The sequence below is a fragment of the Camelus dromedarius genome, chromosome 3 (genome assembly GCF_036321535.1).
Source record: "Camelus dromedarius isolate mCamDro1 chromosome 3, mCamDro1.pat, whole genome shotgun sequence".
NCBI lineage: Eukaryota > Metazoa > Chordata > Mammalia > Artiodactyla > Camelidae > Camelus > Camelus dromedarius.
In genome coordinates, this window is record NC_087438.1 from 93880541 (window position 1) to 93896400 (window position 15860).

At 57.6% G+C, this 15860-nt stretch overlaps 1 protein-coding gene across 1 annotated transcript; it reads right to left on the reverse strand.

Moving 5' to 3' along the window:
- Positions 1-1080: 1080 nt before the first annotated feature.
- Positions 1081-13187, reverse strand: PITX1 (paired like homeodomain 1). The gene is made up of 4 exons (XM_031449064.2): positions 13031-13187; positions 7260-7496; positions 4706-4938; positions 1081-2685 (listed from the first exon to the last, which is right to left on the reverse strand). Exons 2-4 carry the CDS (start codon positions 7426-7428, stop codon positions 2143-2145), a joined length of 945 nt encoding a protein of 314 aa, XP_031304924.1. The 5' UTR covers positions 7429-7496; positions 13031-13187; the 3' UTR covers positions 1081-2142.
- Between the last annotated feature and the right edge of the window lie 2673 nt (positions 13188-15860).

A 15860-nucleotide genomic window follows, 5' to 3' on the forward strand; every position in this document is an offset into this window, starting at 1 on the left:
CTTAAGTCCTACAGCTTCAGGCTGGGCCATCCTCCAGGAAGGACCCCTCCTCACTTCTCATCTGAAGGTGAGAAGGCCAGTGGAAACATGCCTGGCTGTGGGATCTAAAGACTATTATTGACTCTGTGTGACCTTGGCCCAGTGCACAGTGTGGTGGAGCCTTGGTTCCAACATCTGTATAACAGGGACAACACTCCTGACCTCAGAGGCAGTGTTGACCTGGTTTGGCAATGTGTGCACAGGGCTCTCTAGCTATTAGCTCATGACTAAACCCACGGCTGTGCCCCACTCCCAGCTAGGGCTTGCCTGGGTCCAGCTCCAGGGCAGTGCCAATCACAAGGTGATTCTGAAGCGGAATACCAACCCCTCCTTCCTCCCCCGCTACAGCTGCAAACATTTTGTTTTGCCATTAGAAGTGACTTACTTAAGGGAAGCAGAATTTTACAGGCAGTTTACAGGCTGGTCTTGTTCAGTAGTTTCCAAAAGTTGAGGGAGGGTGGTGGCAGCGGCGGGAGCCAACGATAAGTTGGGTTGGAAGAGAAGTGAGAAGTCAGTTCTGTGTGATGGACACTCTTTTCCCTTACAGCCATATGCCCCTAGGTGGGATTTTGGTGCAGAAAGGCGGAAGGAGGCCCTGGCTGGGCTCTGACATATACAGCACCCTCAGTCCTCCTGGAATAGCCAGAGCAGGGCTCAAGGTGGGGGTACTCGGCCTATAGCAGAGAAGGAAGCCCCAAGCCTACCGAGGCACTCATCCGCTCCCACCCCAACGCTCCCGGCGGACAGAGGCCGTGCAGCATCCTACGAGCTGGAGGGTCATTGCAGACCCACTCTGGGAAGAGCCAGCAGAATCCAGCGGCCAGGGAGGGCGGGTGGTCCCTACTTTGACGGCTAGCGCGCAGCGCCAAGAGGTTGAGCGGCTCAGTCGATGAGCACTGGGCACGCGGGGAGAGGGTACTCTGAGCGCCTGGCGGCGGCGCCCTCAAAGGAGCCAAGCAGAACAAGTCAGGTACGGAGGTGGGGATGTGGGGCTAGGGGCCCCCCAGCGGGGTCTGCCTCAGCTCTTCCCTCCTACCGCAGGGCCCATGGTGGCTCAGTTCCCTTTCTACCCGCCTCCCTCCTCCGCTGAATGAAGCAGTCAGGGCTCGGCAGTGGTTAGCACGCTTGTACTATGGTTTTAATAGACGTACATGGACAAGTCGATATAGACAGATTTATAATTCTATACAGTCAGTCCGACATACACAGGGACGCTGTAAACAGGGGCGCGGGCCCGAGAGCGGGTGTGCAAAGTGGGCGCGGCGTGGGGCCCTGGCCGCGCCCAGAGCTCTCTCGGCTGGACTCTTGCACGGCGGGCGGTGAGGAGGAGGCTCTCCGCCGGGATAGGGGGGCCACCTCCTAGCCCGGGAGCCGAGCGGAGGGCCTGGGCCTGCGGCGAAGCTCGGGAGCTAAGATGCTCGGAGACGAGCCCTCCGCTTCCTCCTGCCTCGTCCGCACTGCCTGCTGCGGCTCTGGGGCCTTAAAATAGGGCTCTGGGGCGCGGGGCTGGCGAGGGCTCTTCGAGGCACGCCGGGGCCCTTAGCGCGGCTCCACGGCCAGTCCCGACCCTGGGCTAGGCTCCGTCATCCCCGGCCCAACGCCCGCTCCAACTTGGATCCGGATCGAGCTAAGGTACGCTCGGCCGGGCCCAGCTCGGAGGGGGCGTCTTGGTTTGTACCAGGCCGGGGCCAGGCTTGCCTGGGCCCCGAGCTCCAGTTTTCAGGCGCGGCCGCTCATTCCGGGTCCAGCGCGGGGAGAACGCGGGCTACAGGGGCGTCCCCTCCGGGCCGCCGGCCTCGGCGCTCACCTCCTGCACCGCGTCCCCTCCGCGGAGTGGCCCGCTGGGCCCCGAGCGAGCGAACACACACCACCCGCGCCAGCCCGGGGGAAATTGCAACTCATCCGTTTTTTTCGCGGCACTTTTCTCCGACGTCTTTTTGCTTTGTTTTGTCTCGTTTTAGAGGGCAGAGTGGGGTCCAGAAAAGCAAACACAAAACCAAGCCGGAGGTGGGGAGCAGGGGGCCGCGCAGGCGCCAGGTCCTCCGCGCCCACCCCCGCCCCGGCATCTTGCCGGCCGCCGGCCCGCGTGGCCCGGCTGGGCGGTCAGCTGTTGTACTGGCACGCGTTGAGGCCCGAGGCCGGACCCTGCAGGCCGCCGTAGCCGAACGACGAGTGCTGCTTGGACTTGAGCCTCAGGCTGGCTAAGCTCGAGTTGCACGTGTCCCGGTAGACGCTGTAGGGCGAAGCGGGTGTGCCGTACGGGCAGGCGCCCGGTGACATGGCCGAGTTAAGCGAGGAGCCGGTGAGGTTGTTGATGTTGTTGAGGCCCGAGTTGGGCATGCCGGGCACGGCACCCGGGCCCATGCTCGAGGGCATGGTCATGGAGGAGATGGAGCTGGGGGCCGAGAACATGGACTGCGACGACAGCGGGCTCATGGAGTTGAAGAAGGTGAAGCTCTTAGTGGAGAGCGGCGCTGGCGCCAGGCTCTTGGCAGCCCAGTTGTTGTAGGAGTAGCCGGCGGCGTACACGTCCTCGTAGGGCTGTACCAAGCCGCTGAACTGCGGCACGTAGCCTCCCTTGCACAGGTCCAGCTGCTGGTTACGCTCGCGTTTCCGCCACTTGGCTCGCCGGTTCTTGAACCAGACCTGGGGGAGGGGGACAGGAGAAGGTTCAGGGCTGCGGAGGGCGGGAAGGCGCCTCCATCTACCCCCACCCCACCCCTAGCCCTCTGCCTCGCTTGTCTCTGCTTCCTTCTCTCCGAATATCGTTTCTTTTCTTCGATATTTCCGCCCCTGCCTTCTCCCCGTAATGGTTCCTTTTGTGTCCCCAGAAAATATCAGTCTTTTACTTTTTCTGACCTTTATCCTGTTTCCCCAGTTAAACCCCGTTTCTTCTCCTAATATATTCTTTTGTTATTAACAAATACTTGTTTTCTTTCTCTCTCAACCAGTTCATCTTCTGCCTTCTCCCCCTAAATTATTCCTCATCTGTCTCCTAAATATTCCATCCTTTTTCTTCTCCATCGAATACGAAAGGTAGTTTTCTTCTCTGAAACACAGGACCTGGTGGCTCCTCTCATTCTTCAATCTATTTTTCATTCCTCAAATAGTCTGTTTCCATTTTTATTGGTATGTTTGATATTCTCATTTCTGCCCCAAATGTTTATTTTCATTTAGTCCACCCCGCTATCTGAACCACTTTCTTCTCCCTCAGTCCATTTTTCTTCGTTATCCCCCATTTTTGATCCTTTTGAATCTTCTCCAAATATTTAGTTTTTTCCTTCTTTCCAAAAGTCTGACCTTCACTGTTTCTCTCAAATAGTTGATTCTTTACTTTTCTCAAATACTTGATCCTTTTGCTTTTCCTTTAAATATTTAATTTCTTTCCTGCCGCCTAAATATATGCCAAATATGTTTTTCTGCAAATATTTAATTTCCTTTCACTTCTTACTAGTTTCTCTCTGCTCTCGCCCTTCACTTTTCCCCACAAAATTTAGTAAGAACCTCTTCTTTCCCGACTCCCGATCCTCATCTATCCTACCCAGTCCTTTGCCCTCCCCAACTCTCCTCCAGCCCTGGGCTGTTTCCCAAGCTAGCTTGCCAGACTCCTGCATCTCAGCCTTCTCCATCCCCAGCACTAACGTTGCCTGATTCCACTCCCACCCAATCCCTACCACCATAAACCCCGGACAGGATTAGTGAGTTCAGGATTACTGACTGCTGTCTTCACTCCATGTCCCACGGGGCTGGCCAACCTTACTGGGGAGGGGTGAGAGCTGGGGTTATAGTAGGGAATCAGTGGGCTAGGTGGGACCTTGGTTTAGCTTGGGACATGCTCCTAGTATCTGATTAAATATTTGCAGGACCCGGAGAAGAAATGATTCTCTTGCTGCTCTGGCAGAAAAGCCATGTTTTCATTGGAAACCAAGGGGTGAGAAGACAGAGACTGCAGTCCCAACTTGGGTTGGAGACCTTACAACTCCAAAGGGATTCTGCCTGAGGGTCACTCGTGCATCAGTCCACCAGAGCTTCCTTCTCCCAACCTGACCCCAGGCTTACAGGAAAGGGCATTAGGGACAGGGTCCAACTACAGACTGGCTGAATGGCTGAAAAAGAGTCAGGTTGAGAATATCCTCAAATTTTGGAGAAGCTGGCTGCGGATGGGACCACTGCCCCAGGAAGTTTTTAGACCCCCAAGCCTAGGCTCCTATCAGGTCTCCCTCAGGCTGCCAGGAAGGACCTGCCTTTCCCTTTCGTTTTCGCGGGAAGGCGCCTGCCGCTCCGAGGTCCCCAGCCGGAGGAGAATCCTCTGCACAGTCTAGGGTGGTAACATCCGAGTGGGCCCTGGGCTCTACACAGGGCAAGGGAAAGTCCTCTGGGGCCACAGGTCTTTGGGTGGGGGCTGCGGTAGAGCCCAAAGGTCAGTCAGGCTGCCGGTCAGAGGGATCTGCGGCGGCAGCAGCCAAAGGGCGCTAGCACCAAAGGGCTCAGCAGCCGCTGGGTAGATCGGGGTCTAAGGTGGAATCTCCTCCGGTGGAGGGATGGAAAGGGTCTGAGTGATGGGAAAGGGTGATAGTCTGTGCGCGGGTCTAAGCTTTCCAGGGCTGCGCCGGGCCGGCCGGCAGCCTTCTGCGCGGGTCCCCTTAGGTGCGCTCCCCGCGCTCACCCTCACGCGTGGCTCGGTGAGGTTGGTCCACACAGCGATCTCCTCCCGCATGCTCATGTCCGGGTAGCGGTTCCTCTGGAACGTGGCCTCCAGCTCCTGCAACTGCTGGCTTGTGAAGTGCGTGCGTTGCCGCCTCTGCTTCTTCTTCTTGGCCGGGTCCTCTGCACCTCCGCAGCCCGCGCCACCCGTACTGCTGTCCTCGGGCCCCTTGGCTTCGCCACTGCGGTCCTTCTCTGAAGCAGGCAGGACGAGGCGCCAGTCATCTCAGGCTTATGCCTTTTGCACCCCGTCCCGGTTCCACCGAAGCGCCCGGCGATCAGCGCTGGTGGCCGGCCCTCCCGCCAGGAGCCCTGGAATTGTCCCCACTGGAAAGAGCCTGCCGGGTGCCTGGTCGTCAATAGTCACCTCTGGTCAGGCTTGTCTGGGAGGAAAGCCCAGGAGCAGGAGCAGTGGGCCTAGGTTCCTAGCTGCGCAGGGCCTACTCTCACAGCTCCGCTCAGGCTCGAGCCCTATGGCCGTGCCGATGTCACTCGCAAATGTACAAGTTTTAAGGACTCCTGGGGTTCTAAATCGGAGGTGATCTCTGCTTTTATGAACTAGAGTCAAATCTTTCTAGCCTGAAGCTAGTGGGTCGGTGGAGCAAGAACCAGACAGTGGCCTGCACCACCTCCACTTTCTTCTCCCCAAAGCCGTGTGTGATCCCCACTGGGCAGGCAGCACAGCCGGATTCCCGGCCTGAGCTCCAGGCCTCAAGTCTCAAGGCCCAGAAAATCCCTCTGGCGGCAGCCGGGCAGCACAGACTCACAGACTGTCTAGGTGACCTGGGGGCTCTAGCCTCTCTCTCTTTGAAGCTACACAAAACCCATGCAGTCACAGAAACATTGAAACATAAAGAAAAAGAATTTAAAAACAAAATAGAAGCCCAGAAAAACTCACAGCTCTATGCCTAAAAACATAGAAAGGGTCACAAACTCTTAAAAATAGGCAGGTAGAAACACAGCAAATGCAAATTAAGAAGCCAGAAACCTCCGTGCAAACATACCCCTAACTAAATACAGTGCTGTACGTGTATAAACTCCAGGCGGACACAGGCATTTATTTATCTGGAATTTTTTAAAAAAATCAGTGCACTGCTGTAGTTAGATTTTTAACCCCTTACCAATAATGCCCTTCTAGAGATAATTTTTAAATCCCAGGGAAATACAACACTATAGTTAGATAACTTAAATTCCCAAAATAACACCACTGTAAATGGATTTTGAGAAAATCCCGGAGAAACGCGCCATTTTGGATTGACTTTTAAAAATCTCCAGAAGAATAACGTTGCATGAAGTAGATATTTTAAATTACAGAGGAATGTATCTAGTATAGCAATTCTTTCCATATCAAAAAAGTTAAAATTTATAGATTTGGTTTTAAAAAGGAATCTATACCTTTACTTCTCTGGGTTTTAAAAATAAAAATCAATCAAAGGCCACGCTTAAAACTTCTGAAAACAAAAGTACAGTTCCGCGTTGACTGTTTTTTTTTTTAACCAGACAGAACCTCTCAGAGAAAGTCACTTAGAGATGCAAAACAGAAACAAATAGAGATTAAAAACGCGTAGAGAAACACTCAATGGTGGATTAAGAAATGAATGCAGAAGAGGCACCGATGGCCGGGGAAGTGGGAAGCTCGGCGGCGGCGCCGAGTTAGGACGGCGAGCGCGGAAGCCGTTCGGAGACCTGGGAGCCCGGGCCCGGCCGGGTATTAGCCTCACCATTGCCCGCGCCGCCCTCCCACCGGCTCAGCTCCCGGACGGAGAAAAAACCTTAGGCTCGGACAGAAAGACAGCGCTGAGAAAGCCATGCCCGGAGCCGAGTCGGAGCCTTGGCTGGCCGGCCTGGTTGCTCCGGGCTCCGGCGGCGCACGTGGGGCCGGGATCCCTCTATGAAGGGGTCCTGCCCGGAGCCGGGCCGCGCCCCCTGGCCCGCTCGCCCTCTCTGTCCTCTCTTTTCCTCTTACTTGAGGTTTTTTTTCCCTCCGCCTCTCCAGTTTGCTTTCTGACACTTCCCACCACCCCTTCTCTTCGGTCTCTCCCTCTCAATCAGTGGCTCCCAGTTTGTCGGGGTGTCTGTCCCGTCTCTCTCGCTGGGCACTTTCTCTCGCCCGCCACCCTATTCCTTTCTCGATCTGTTTGTTCCTTTCTTTCGATCCGAGCAGCCCTTTGACACTCAACTGCGCAAACCTAACTTTTTCCCCACCGTTCTATTTGCTCCTGATCAAGAGGGGCTGTCAATCAGACCCTCCGGTTGTAGGTTCATGCATCTGCGGATCTCTTGGCGCGTGGGGACCAAGTCTAAGTGCCTTCGGAAAGCACTAAATTTGCGCTTCATAAAGCGTGTGCATTTCCGCGTTCACCGTCAGATCGAAAATGGGAAAAGGAAAGGTCCTGACGCTCCTGGGGCGTAGAGGGAGCCTGACTGCGCGGCAAAGGCGCCAGGCCCTGCTCCCGGCTCCCCGCGCCCTGCGCCGGTGTCGGCTCCGTGCGCGCCTCGCGGGGAGCCGCGCTTACCTTGCAGCTCCGTGTCGGACGACTCGCTGGCAGAGTTCTCGAGCGGCTCGCGGGGGTCGGCGGTGCGGGCTAGGTGGAAGGCGGGCCCCATGTCGTGCGGCGGTGGCGGCGGCGGCCGGAGACCCTCTGGCAGCCGCTCCAGGCTCATGCCCCCCTTGAAGGCGTCCATGGAGGCGGGGACCGCGGCGGGCGCTCCAGGGGCCGGGGCTGGGCGCGCCCGGCCGCCCTGGCTGCTACCTGCGAGGACAAGAGCGCAGCGCCTAAGCGGCTGCCCCCCAGGGCTGCCTGCGCCCGCAACGACGCCGCGCCCGCCCCATGGACCGCCCGGGGCAGCGGGGCCAGGCGGGCGGCAGAGGCAGCGGTTTCTCGCGACCGGGGGCCCGGCTTCGCGCTCCGCGCTGCGCTCCCGCCGCTCGGGCCTCAGCCGCCCGCCCGGCCCTCCCCGGCTCCGGCTCCCGATCCGGGGCCGGTTTCTAAGGCTCCGGACGGCGCCGGCAGAGTGTGTCTTAAAGCGACAGCGCGCACCGCCAGGTTCCAGCAGTCCCTGCGCCAGGGGTGGTGGGTGGGGTGGGCCCGGGTGGGAGGGGGCTAGGAGGGAGGGAGCGAGCGAGAAAGAGAGGGAGCGCGGACGGAATCCAGCCCCGAGCCGCCCGCGCCGCCGCGCCCTCTCCGCCGCCCTCCCTCCCTCCCTGCCTCGCCCGCGCCCTCCCCCTCCGCAACCACCTTCCCGCCGCCTAACCCCCCTCCTCCCGCGGCCTCGCCGCGCCTCTCCCTCCTTCCCCGTTGACACACCGAGTTCTCCCTCGGCCGCACAAAAGAAACGCATCTGGCCTGCAAGTCCCGCGCGGCTCGTGCCCACCTCCACCCCAAATGACTTGTTTCGCTCAGAATCAACTCCTGTCTGGGCCGCCTCGAAGTCCCGAGTCCCCTGCGAGAACAGCCCAGGATGAGTGAATGTTCACCGAGCACGACCGCACCGACCGGGCGCCTGTGAGCCAGCGCCAGGGCGGGGGCAGAGCCCGGGGCTCGTTCCGGCAGCTCCCAGCGGCGTCCTCGTTGAGGGGCCTCCGGCCCCTCCTTCCCCGGCCTCTTCTCCCGGGACCTGAGCCAGGCTGAGTGACAGCAGCCTGCGCTCTAATGGGCCCCCGGATGCTGCCTCCTAATTAGCTTGGACCCTTTCCCCCAAGGCTGCTTCTCAGGCCTCCCCCTCTGCACCGCAGTCAATTTTCCGGGATTGGGATAGAACTGATGGCTTCTAATCAGACGAAACGTTTCTGTTGGCTCCAGGCCGCTGGCGAGTGCAGCAGGAGACCCCAAGAGCCCTGCCAGGCCCCACAGCCTCTTCTGTAGGGCTCTCTTCCCTTGTTTTGCACCTTCAACGGTCTGGCCAAATCTGCCAGGCCCCGGCCTTGGCTGCCATGGGGTGGGCCTTTGCCCCCAACAAGGAAGGTTTGCAGTGGCCTGGGGCCTTGCTTTGGCTTCCCAGAGCTGCATGCACAGGCCTGGCAGGCCAGGTGACTGCAGTTTCCAAACCTAGGCCAGCAGCCCAGGAAGCCAAGGATAGTCTTTGAGCTTCTCTTCCATGCAGTGGTAGTTAAGCTGCAGCACCAGTCGGTCTGCTGTGAGCACAGGCAAAGACATTCTTCTTCCCAGCTCTTAGAATGAGTCTCTCCTTGAGTCCTCCAACTTCAGTGAAGTTTGCTGAAGGATTTTGCTTAACAATTGTTAACTGGTTCCGAGACATCAAAGTCTTGAGCAAATAGGTGACAGCTGGGGTGGTAGGGTGCGACCCTGACCTGTTCCTCTAGCCACAGCTGGACCCTGGACTGCCCTCTGCCCCTCACCTGCTGACCAGACAGAAGGAGCCCTGGGCAGGACAGCAGCCTGGGGAAGAAGCACTGCGATACTCTCTAGGCCCAGTTCACCCTCATGTCCTCTTGGGGGTGTCTACTTGGGACTGAAGTGCAGACTGTCAGTGCCTGGGATGCTCTGCAGACACTGCCCTCATCCCGGCTCCCTGGCAGGGGGAGGCATCCCTGCCCCAGGCTGAGCTCCTAGGCCAGGATTGTGTGGCAGGGGAGGCAGGGGCATGGTGGAACCAGACCTGCCTCTTGATCCCTCCCTCGGCTTCAGCCCAAGGATCTCGGCTCTGGGACCTGGGGAGAAGGCCCAGTTTCTTAGGGCCAGCCCACTCTTACTGGGTGCCTGTGACCACAAGGGGCAGGGTGTGAGGTTAAGGCCAGAAGGAGGATGCATCCCAGGATTTTGGGGTGGGGGCAGGGGCTCAGTGACTCCTGCCTTTTCCTCCCAAAGGGACGTTTCTCTAAGTTGAGACCCCCAAAGTGAACAATTTTGGTGTGTGAGGGGTGAGGGAGGGGGGCACAGGGAAGTAGAGTTACCCAGCATTTGCCCACAGTAGCCCCCCTTTTTTTTTTAACCACATTTCTTGGCTGAATCTCCTGAAGCAGCAGATACCTTCTTTCAAGGAGGTATTCAGGTGCTGCAGCATGCCAGGGAGTGCCCCTTCACACACCACCTTCTGGGAGCTGCCTTAACCTGACAGGACAGTGTGCCACCCAGCCTGCCTGGATACAGACAAGTCACAGGAGCATGCATGCACACATATGTACTGTATACCCACACAGGTGTGCTGTGCATACACAGACACACACATACTCACTGTGCCCACACATGGGAGTCCAGAGTCACGTACGTGTATACACAGCCAGGCCTCTGAATCCCAAAAGACTGATGCTCTTTGGCACAAAATCTGGCTGATAGGGATTAGGAGGTATGCTCTAAGGCCATCAAGTGTCAGGTCAAGGTGGGAAGCACAGTCCCCCCGTGGGTGGGGCATGGAATGAATGGTCTGCCTCTGAGCCCCCCACTCCCCAGAGGATCTAAAGAGTCAGGCCTTCCATGGGTGAGGACTGTTTTGTGACTCTGCAGCTCTAGCTATTCAATCAGAGGGGCTTGCTTCCCTCACTGTTGATGCATTTAATGCAGTTATTGAGCACCTGCTGTGTGCCCCTCTGGACCCAAGCCTCTGGCAGTGCTCTAGGAAGTCACAATAATCCCTGTATTTGGAATTCTTGATGCCTGCTGTGTGGATGGAAGTGTTCTCAGACTATTGCAGGTGAAGCTCCATATCCCAGGGGCCCTAGCCCTAGAGCAGGGCTGAGACTAGTGGGGACTGCCCAGGGGACTCTGTTCTGCTGGACCTGGGCAGCACTGAATGAGCAAAGGCGAGCAAGCAATTGATCTAGAGGAAGCCCTGGCCTGATCCTGGGTGTTGGATGGAAAAGTTACCTGGGTGTTCTCTCTTCTTCCCCAGACACTCCCTCCACTGGCTGCTATCCCAAGCAGGGTGGGGGCTTCTTGCACACTCAGAGATACATCACAGACACACACACAGACAGACACATGCGCGCGCACCCGCCGCAGGAGGCAGCTCTCTTTCAGGAGAAAGAGCAAGTATTCAATGTTACCTCAGCTTTGCTGTGTGACCTTGGACAAGGCTTGACCTGCACATGGGACACAGTGATCCCTTCAGCCTCCACCTCACTTGATGAGGAGAGGAGGGAAGGGGGTTTACTGGAGCTGGAACCATGTGCCCTATTCCCCATTGCTCCAGGCCACACAGAGCTAGCAATGATTCTATGACTTTCAGGAAATTTGGGGTTTAGAGTTCCGGCTGGGCTCAGCAGAGGAGCCTGGGCTGTTGTGGAGGTTGAAGTAGTCACCATAGGGACCCTTCCTGAGGCTGGGCTTACAGAAAACAACTCTGTGCCCAAGAATGGTTTGGTAATTTTATTTGGGAAGGGCGGTTGGAGGGTCTTCATGAAGGGCATCCTTCCACCCACTCACAGGGTGCTCTGCCCTAATCTTTGCACCAGAATCAAGGGATTTTAGGAAAAGGAAAGGAATGTGCCATGGCTTGCCCCGGGGGCCATCCGTAGACTCTCGGGGACATTCCAGCCCTAAGCCTCTTAGGCTGTGGAGAAGTTGAAACTAGAAAACCCAGTTTTGGGAGTGCAGCCGGGACCACCTACCTCCTTCAGCCAGATCTAACACTCCTTCCCCCCAAAAAACTTGTTTCTTTGAGGGAAAGCAATTTCTGCGTGATGGGGAAAAGGGGTGTTCAGGTACAGTCTGGGAATGATCTCGCTGGATTGCTTAGGCTTTTAGGTCCTCAGCCTTTCAGTTGGGGTTCCCCAGCCTGTCCTGGTGGGGAGAGCTGGGATGTATTCAGGCAGGATGGCTGAGTGAGGAGCGGATGGGAGCATGAAACTCAGAACCCTCCATCAGCAGCTGGTAGGGCCCATCGCTCTCCACGCTTATGGCTCAAGGGAGCCCACTGATTGCTCTCTGGTTCCTGAGAATGACTGAGCCAGGGGGAGAGAAGGCTAGGAAAGAGGCAACAGCTGGTCACACAACTGGGAAGGAGAGGGTCAGCTTTTGCTCTACACAGCCTCCTCTTCCCAGCAGCTGCTTTCCTGACAGAAGGGCACTCTGAGCCTGGTCTGAAGGTCAACAAAAGCTGCCTCTACATCCTAGAGTCCACTTCTTTTCCTTTTCTGAGCAGAGATGAGGGGTCCCAAAGCAGTCTTAGGAAAGGGCAGAGGGCCAGCAGTTCCCCCCTCCGGGCTGCCCTGCTGCCTGTAGCTTTTGCTGTTACCCTAGACCTGCATACTGTGCCAAGTGGACAGCAACCTGAGGTTGCGTCCCTCTGGCCCTAGTGGCTGTCAGAGACCACTGGGCTGCCAAGAGAATACCTGACCCGTAGTTTCTCAGAAAAGTGGATTAAAATATTTTGATTAAGGGAATTCCGAAATCGGAAAAGCTTGAAACCAGGATCCCGGCCTGGGGTTCCTATTTCTGCGATCCTGGTCTTGGGGCCCTTGCTTTATCACGACGGAATCGGCTCAGATTTAGAAGGCTGGTCAATTTCAGAATTCCGAGACCCGGTTCTAGAGAAGCGGCTGAGTTCTCAGGAACCGTGTGTCACCAACCAAACCCTGGAGAAGTCGCGGGAATGTCTTCATTGGATTATGCGAAGGGCATTTGTGGTTTCTCTCAGGGTAAGGAAAAGCCCGACCTGTGCCGGCTAGGGCAGGCCGCCTTGAGCTAGGGGCACCTCCAAGCACTGTGGCGGAATGTCGGGGTGCGCAGCGAAGAGAGCTGTAGCTCCGGCCGACGTCTATTGCTTTTCTGCGGCAAGGTTGCCCGAACGAACGAACAAGCGAACGAATGAAGCGGTTTCGTTTAGGAAAAATACCCTCTTGACGCGAAGCTAAGCCCGAAGTCCCCAGGCGTTCAGAGGGGCCAGCGCTTCGGCTCGTGCTGGGGCCCCCATTCCTGGGAGCAGCAGGCAGCGGCGGGCGGCTCTCTCGCCTGCCCTTTCTCCCAGAGGTCCCCAGCTGCCCGCGCTACAGCGAGGGGCTGTGAAGGGCATCCAGGGCTGTGCCCTTTGCAGGGCTGGGGCCCGCGGCCCTGAAACTGTTGCCTTCTTGGGGTGCCCAGGGTCAAAGTGTGGCGTGGTCCACGGGTTAGGTGAGGTAGCCCGACGATGGCAGCTGTGGCCGTGCGCTCAGCGCAGAAACGAGCTCTTGGCTCTGCCTCGATGGCGCCTGGCCTTCGCGATGCGCTCAGTCCCGCGCCACCGGCTGGTCCCCGACACACTCCCGGGGCAAAGAGCGCGCAAGTCGGCCACCACTTCCTTGCGCTCCAACACCGCGGAGACCCAGTGCCCCTAGCCCTTCGACTCTTACCCGTCTCAGGCTGCGCGGCGTGTGCGGCTCCTCGGCTCCGGGCTCGCTCACCACAGACTCTGACTTAGGTTTCGACTCCGACTGGAGCCCGGGATCCAGCTGCGTCTCTGGCTTTACGCGTAGCTTCGGCCCCTTCTGGTTCGCTACATCCCAGCGTGCAAGGTCCCGGCTGCCGCGGCTCGGCCCCGCTCCTCCCGCAGTTGCCGCCGCCGCCGCCGCCCGTCGCCCGCGGGGAAGGCGGGGACACGGGACGGGGAGGCGGGAAGGGGGGAGGGGAAGCGAGGCGTTCGCTGGGACCAGCGGGGAGGGGGCGGCGCGCAATCCCGCAGGCTGGGGGTCCCGGCCTCCCTCGGGGCGCAGGCAGGGGTCGGCGCGGCTCGTGGCCCGGGCTAGAGGCCGATGAGCGCGCCCCGGGATTGCACGCGTGGAGGAGGGACTCGGCCGCATGCGGTCGAAGCCACTGCGGGTCCCCGCCGTGTTCCCGTTCACTTTCTCTCCCTGGACTCAGTTTCCCACCTGGCACGTGAGGGGCCGAGGCCGATTTCAGTTTAGTCAGGGTCTGGTCGGAGTTTCCCAGGGTCCTGCCAGGTGAGGATCTACCCTGGGTTTTGAGAGTCGGCCCTTTCCCCTTTCTGCTCAGCCTGCAGAAGGGAGCTGGTCTTGCATGTTGGTAGAGGGAATGCGCTGCCAGAGCTTGGCAGCCAAGGAGGTTTGAGGACAGACCCCAGGGCTTCTCTTCATATTGGGGGGACGGTGGTTACTGGGGAGGGGCAACTACCCGACCTACCCCGCTTGGAGGATCCCCCCCACCCCGCATCTTCCTCAGGGGCAGGGCTGATGAGGAAAGTGGAGACCGACTCCATGAGGACAGGCCTCTGGCCCCTTGTCTAGCCCCTTGCCTGCACACCCTCCTGTTGTCGTCCTGCTTGGCCTTACCACATGTGGCCTGGTTGGCCTGTCCCTGGCAAGTGGCCACTGGGAGATGGGACAGACTTAGGGGAACTGGGTTCCATCTGCAGGCAACCAGGTTCTCCACTCTTGACCTGATATTCCATGAGAAGCCTTGTGGGGGAAACCAGTTGGGCAAACAGACTTCTGCTTCCACCAAGTGCCCAGTCTGAGCCTGCTGCTGGGGCCGTGGAATGGGACCGAGAGTAGAGCGGGCAGTCTGTCAGGGACCACCCTCGGCGACAGGGGCAGCTGCCCCCGATGACCAAGGGATGACCAAGGGGCTCAGGGTTGCCGCTTTGGCTCAAGGTGCCGGGAGATGGCAGTGTGGCAGCCGGGCATCAATGTTTCATGAGGTGCCGTCACCGGCGGCGCCTCCCTGCCTGGCTTTCCTGACAGCTGCTGCAGGAGAGGCCAGGGCCCCATGCTCTTGGTGCCCTGTCGCCTGCACCTCCAAGACCTCATCCCAACACTCAAAGCTGGAAGCAGGCTGACCCAGGCTCATAGAGGCCGTGGCGCTAGGCCAGTAAGGTGGCCCCTGCACCCTGTCCTGCTGTTCGGGGACTTCACAGCCTCTTCCCCACCCTCAACAGTGGGAACACCTTTTTGGTGGGTGTGTGGGGCTTGGTGCAACCAGAGCCGTAAGGGTTAAGAGTTGAGCTCCTGATGCCTGAGATTTTAGACCTAGACCTGAGGCAACCTGGCAGAAGTGCAAACTCAGCTTGGACTCTGCCCTTCAGGATTCCAGCCTCTGCTTCTCCCACTGCCACAATGTGGGCTATTTTATGTGTGAAACTTATGCTGGTGGGTCTGGGCCTGCAGGCTGCTAAGGTGCGATGCTTCCAACCTTGTCTCAGACAGCCTTCCCCCACACTCCAGGTGCCCCAGCATCTTTGGGCATAAATGTAACCGCTGAGCCCTTACTATATGTGGTGGGTGAGACACGCGTCTAATTGGGGTGGCATCCACTCTGATGCCTGCACCAGGAAACTGAACTTTTCTACCTCTGCACACCAGCGATTTTCTGGGGTTTGTTCCCAGCGGTGGCTGGGCATATGTATGTGATTCTCTGTATGTCCTTGTTCCCAGGCAGAGCCGGTGGTGCCAAAAAGCTGCCTCTGAGACCCGATGGTCAGAGTCGGAATCTTATATGTGTCTTTTACTAGCTATGTGGTCTTGGGCAAACCCCTAACCTCTCCTGGCTTCTCCCTACTGTGAAATGGGAGAAGAGTTTTCACCTCACTGAGAAATCTAGGAGATGGTGGAGGTGAGGGGTGTGGCCTGGTATAGGGGTGGGCAGCGCCCCCCTCCCCACCTCAAAGTTGTGATACCTGCTGGGTTGCTTTGCTCTTTAAAATAGTTTGCTTTCATTTTTGTTTCCTTCTTTCCCCAGGGTGGTCACAGTGGTTGAATCAGGCAAGAGCAAGCCCATTCTCTGATTTAGTAGACCTGCCCCTCATCACCTGCTTAGCTGCTTGGAAGTTTCAGATTAGGGAAGCTGTGCAGGCAGGTAGGGTGAGACGGAGTGGGACCAGGGCTTGAAAGCCTAGAAGTTCTTGGTGAACCGGGGTAGGTCAAAATATACTTTTTATAATCTTATTTTTGCTTCTTCCAAGAAGAATTTTTCACAATTTCCCTTTAGGTTTTGACATCTTGGGCACATACATTTCCACTTTGAAGGCAGAGGGATCAGGCATCAGAGCGAGGAAGGTTGGAGCTGGATCCACCAGGAACAGAAGTGACACCATCCTTGTGCCTGAATATCACTTTATCTTTGAGCTTACAGGTACTTAGTCAAAAAAAGTCATCAGAATTGTCTGATGCATTTACTTTTTCTTTCCTTTCAAAATGACACACTCCTTCTAATCAGAAGTTTTTCTCC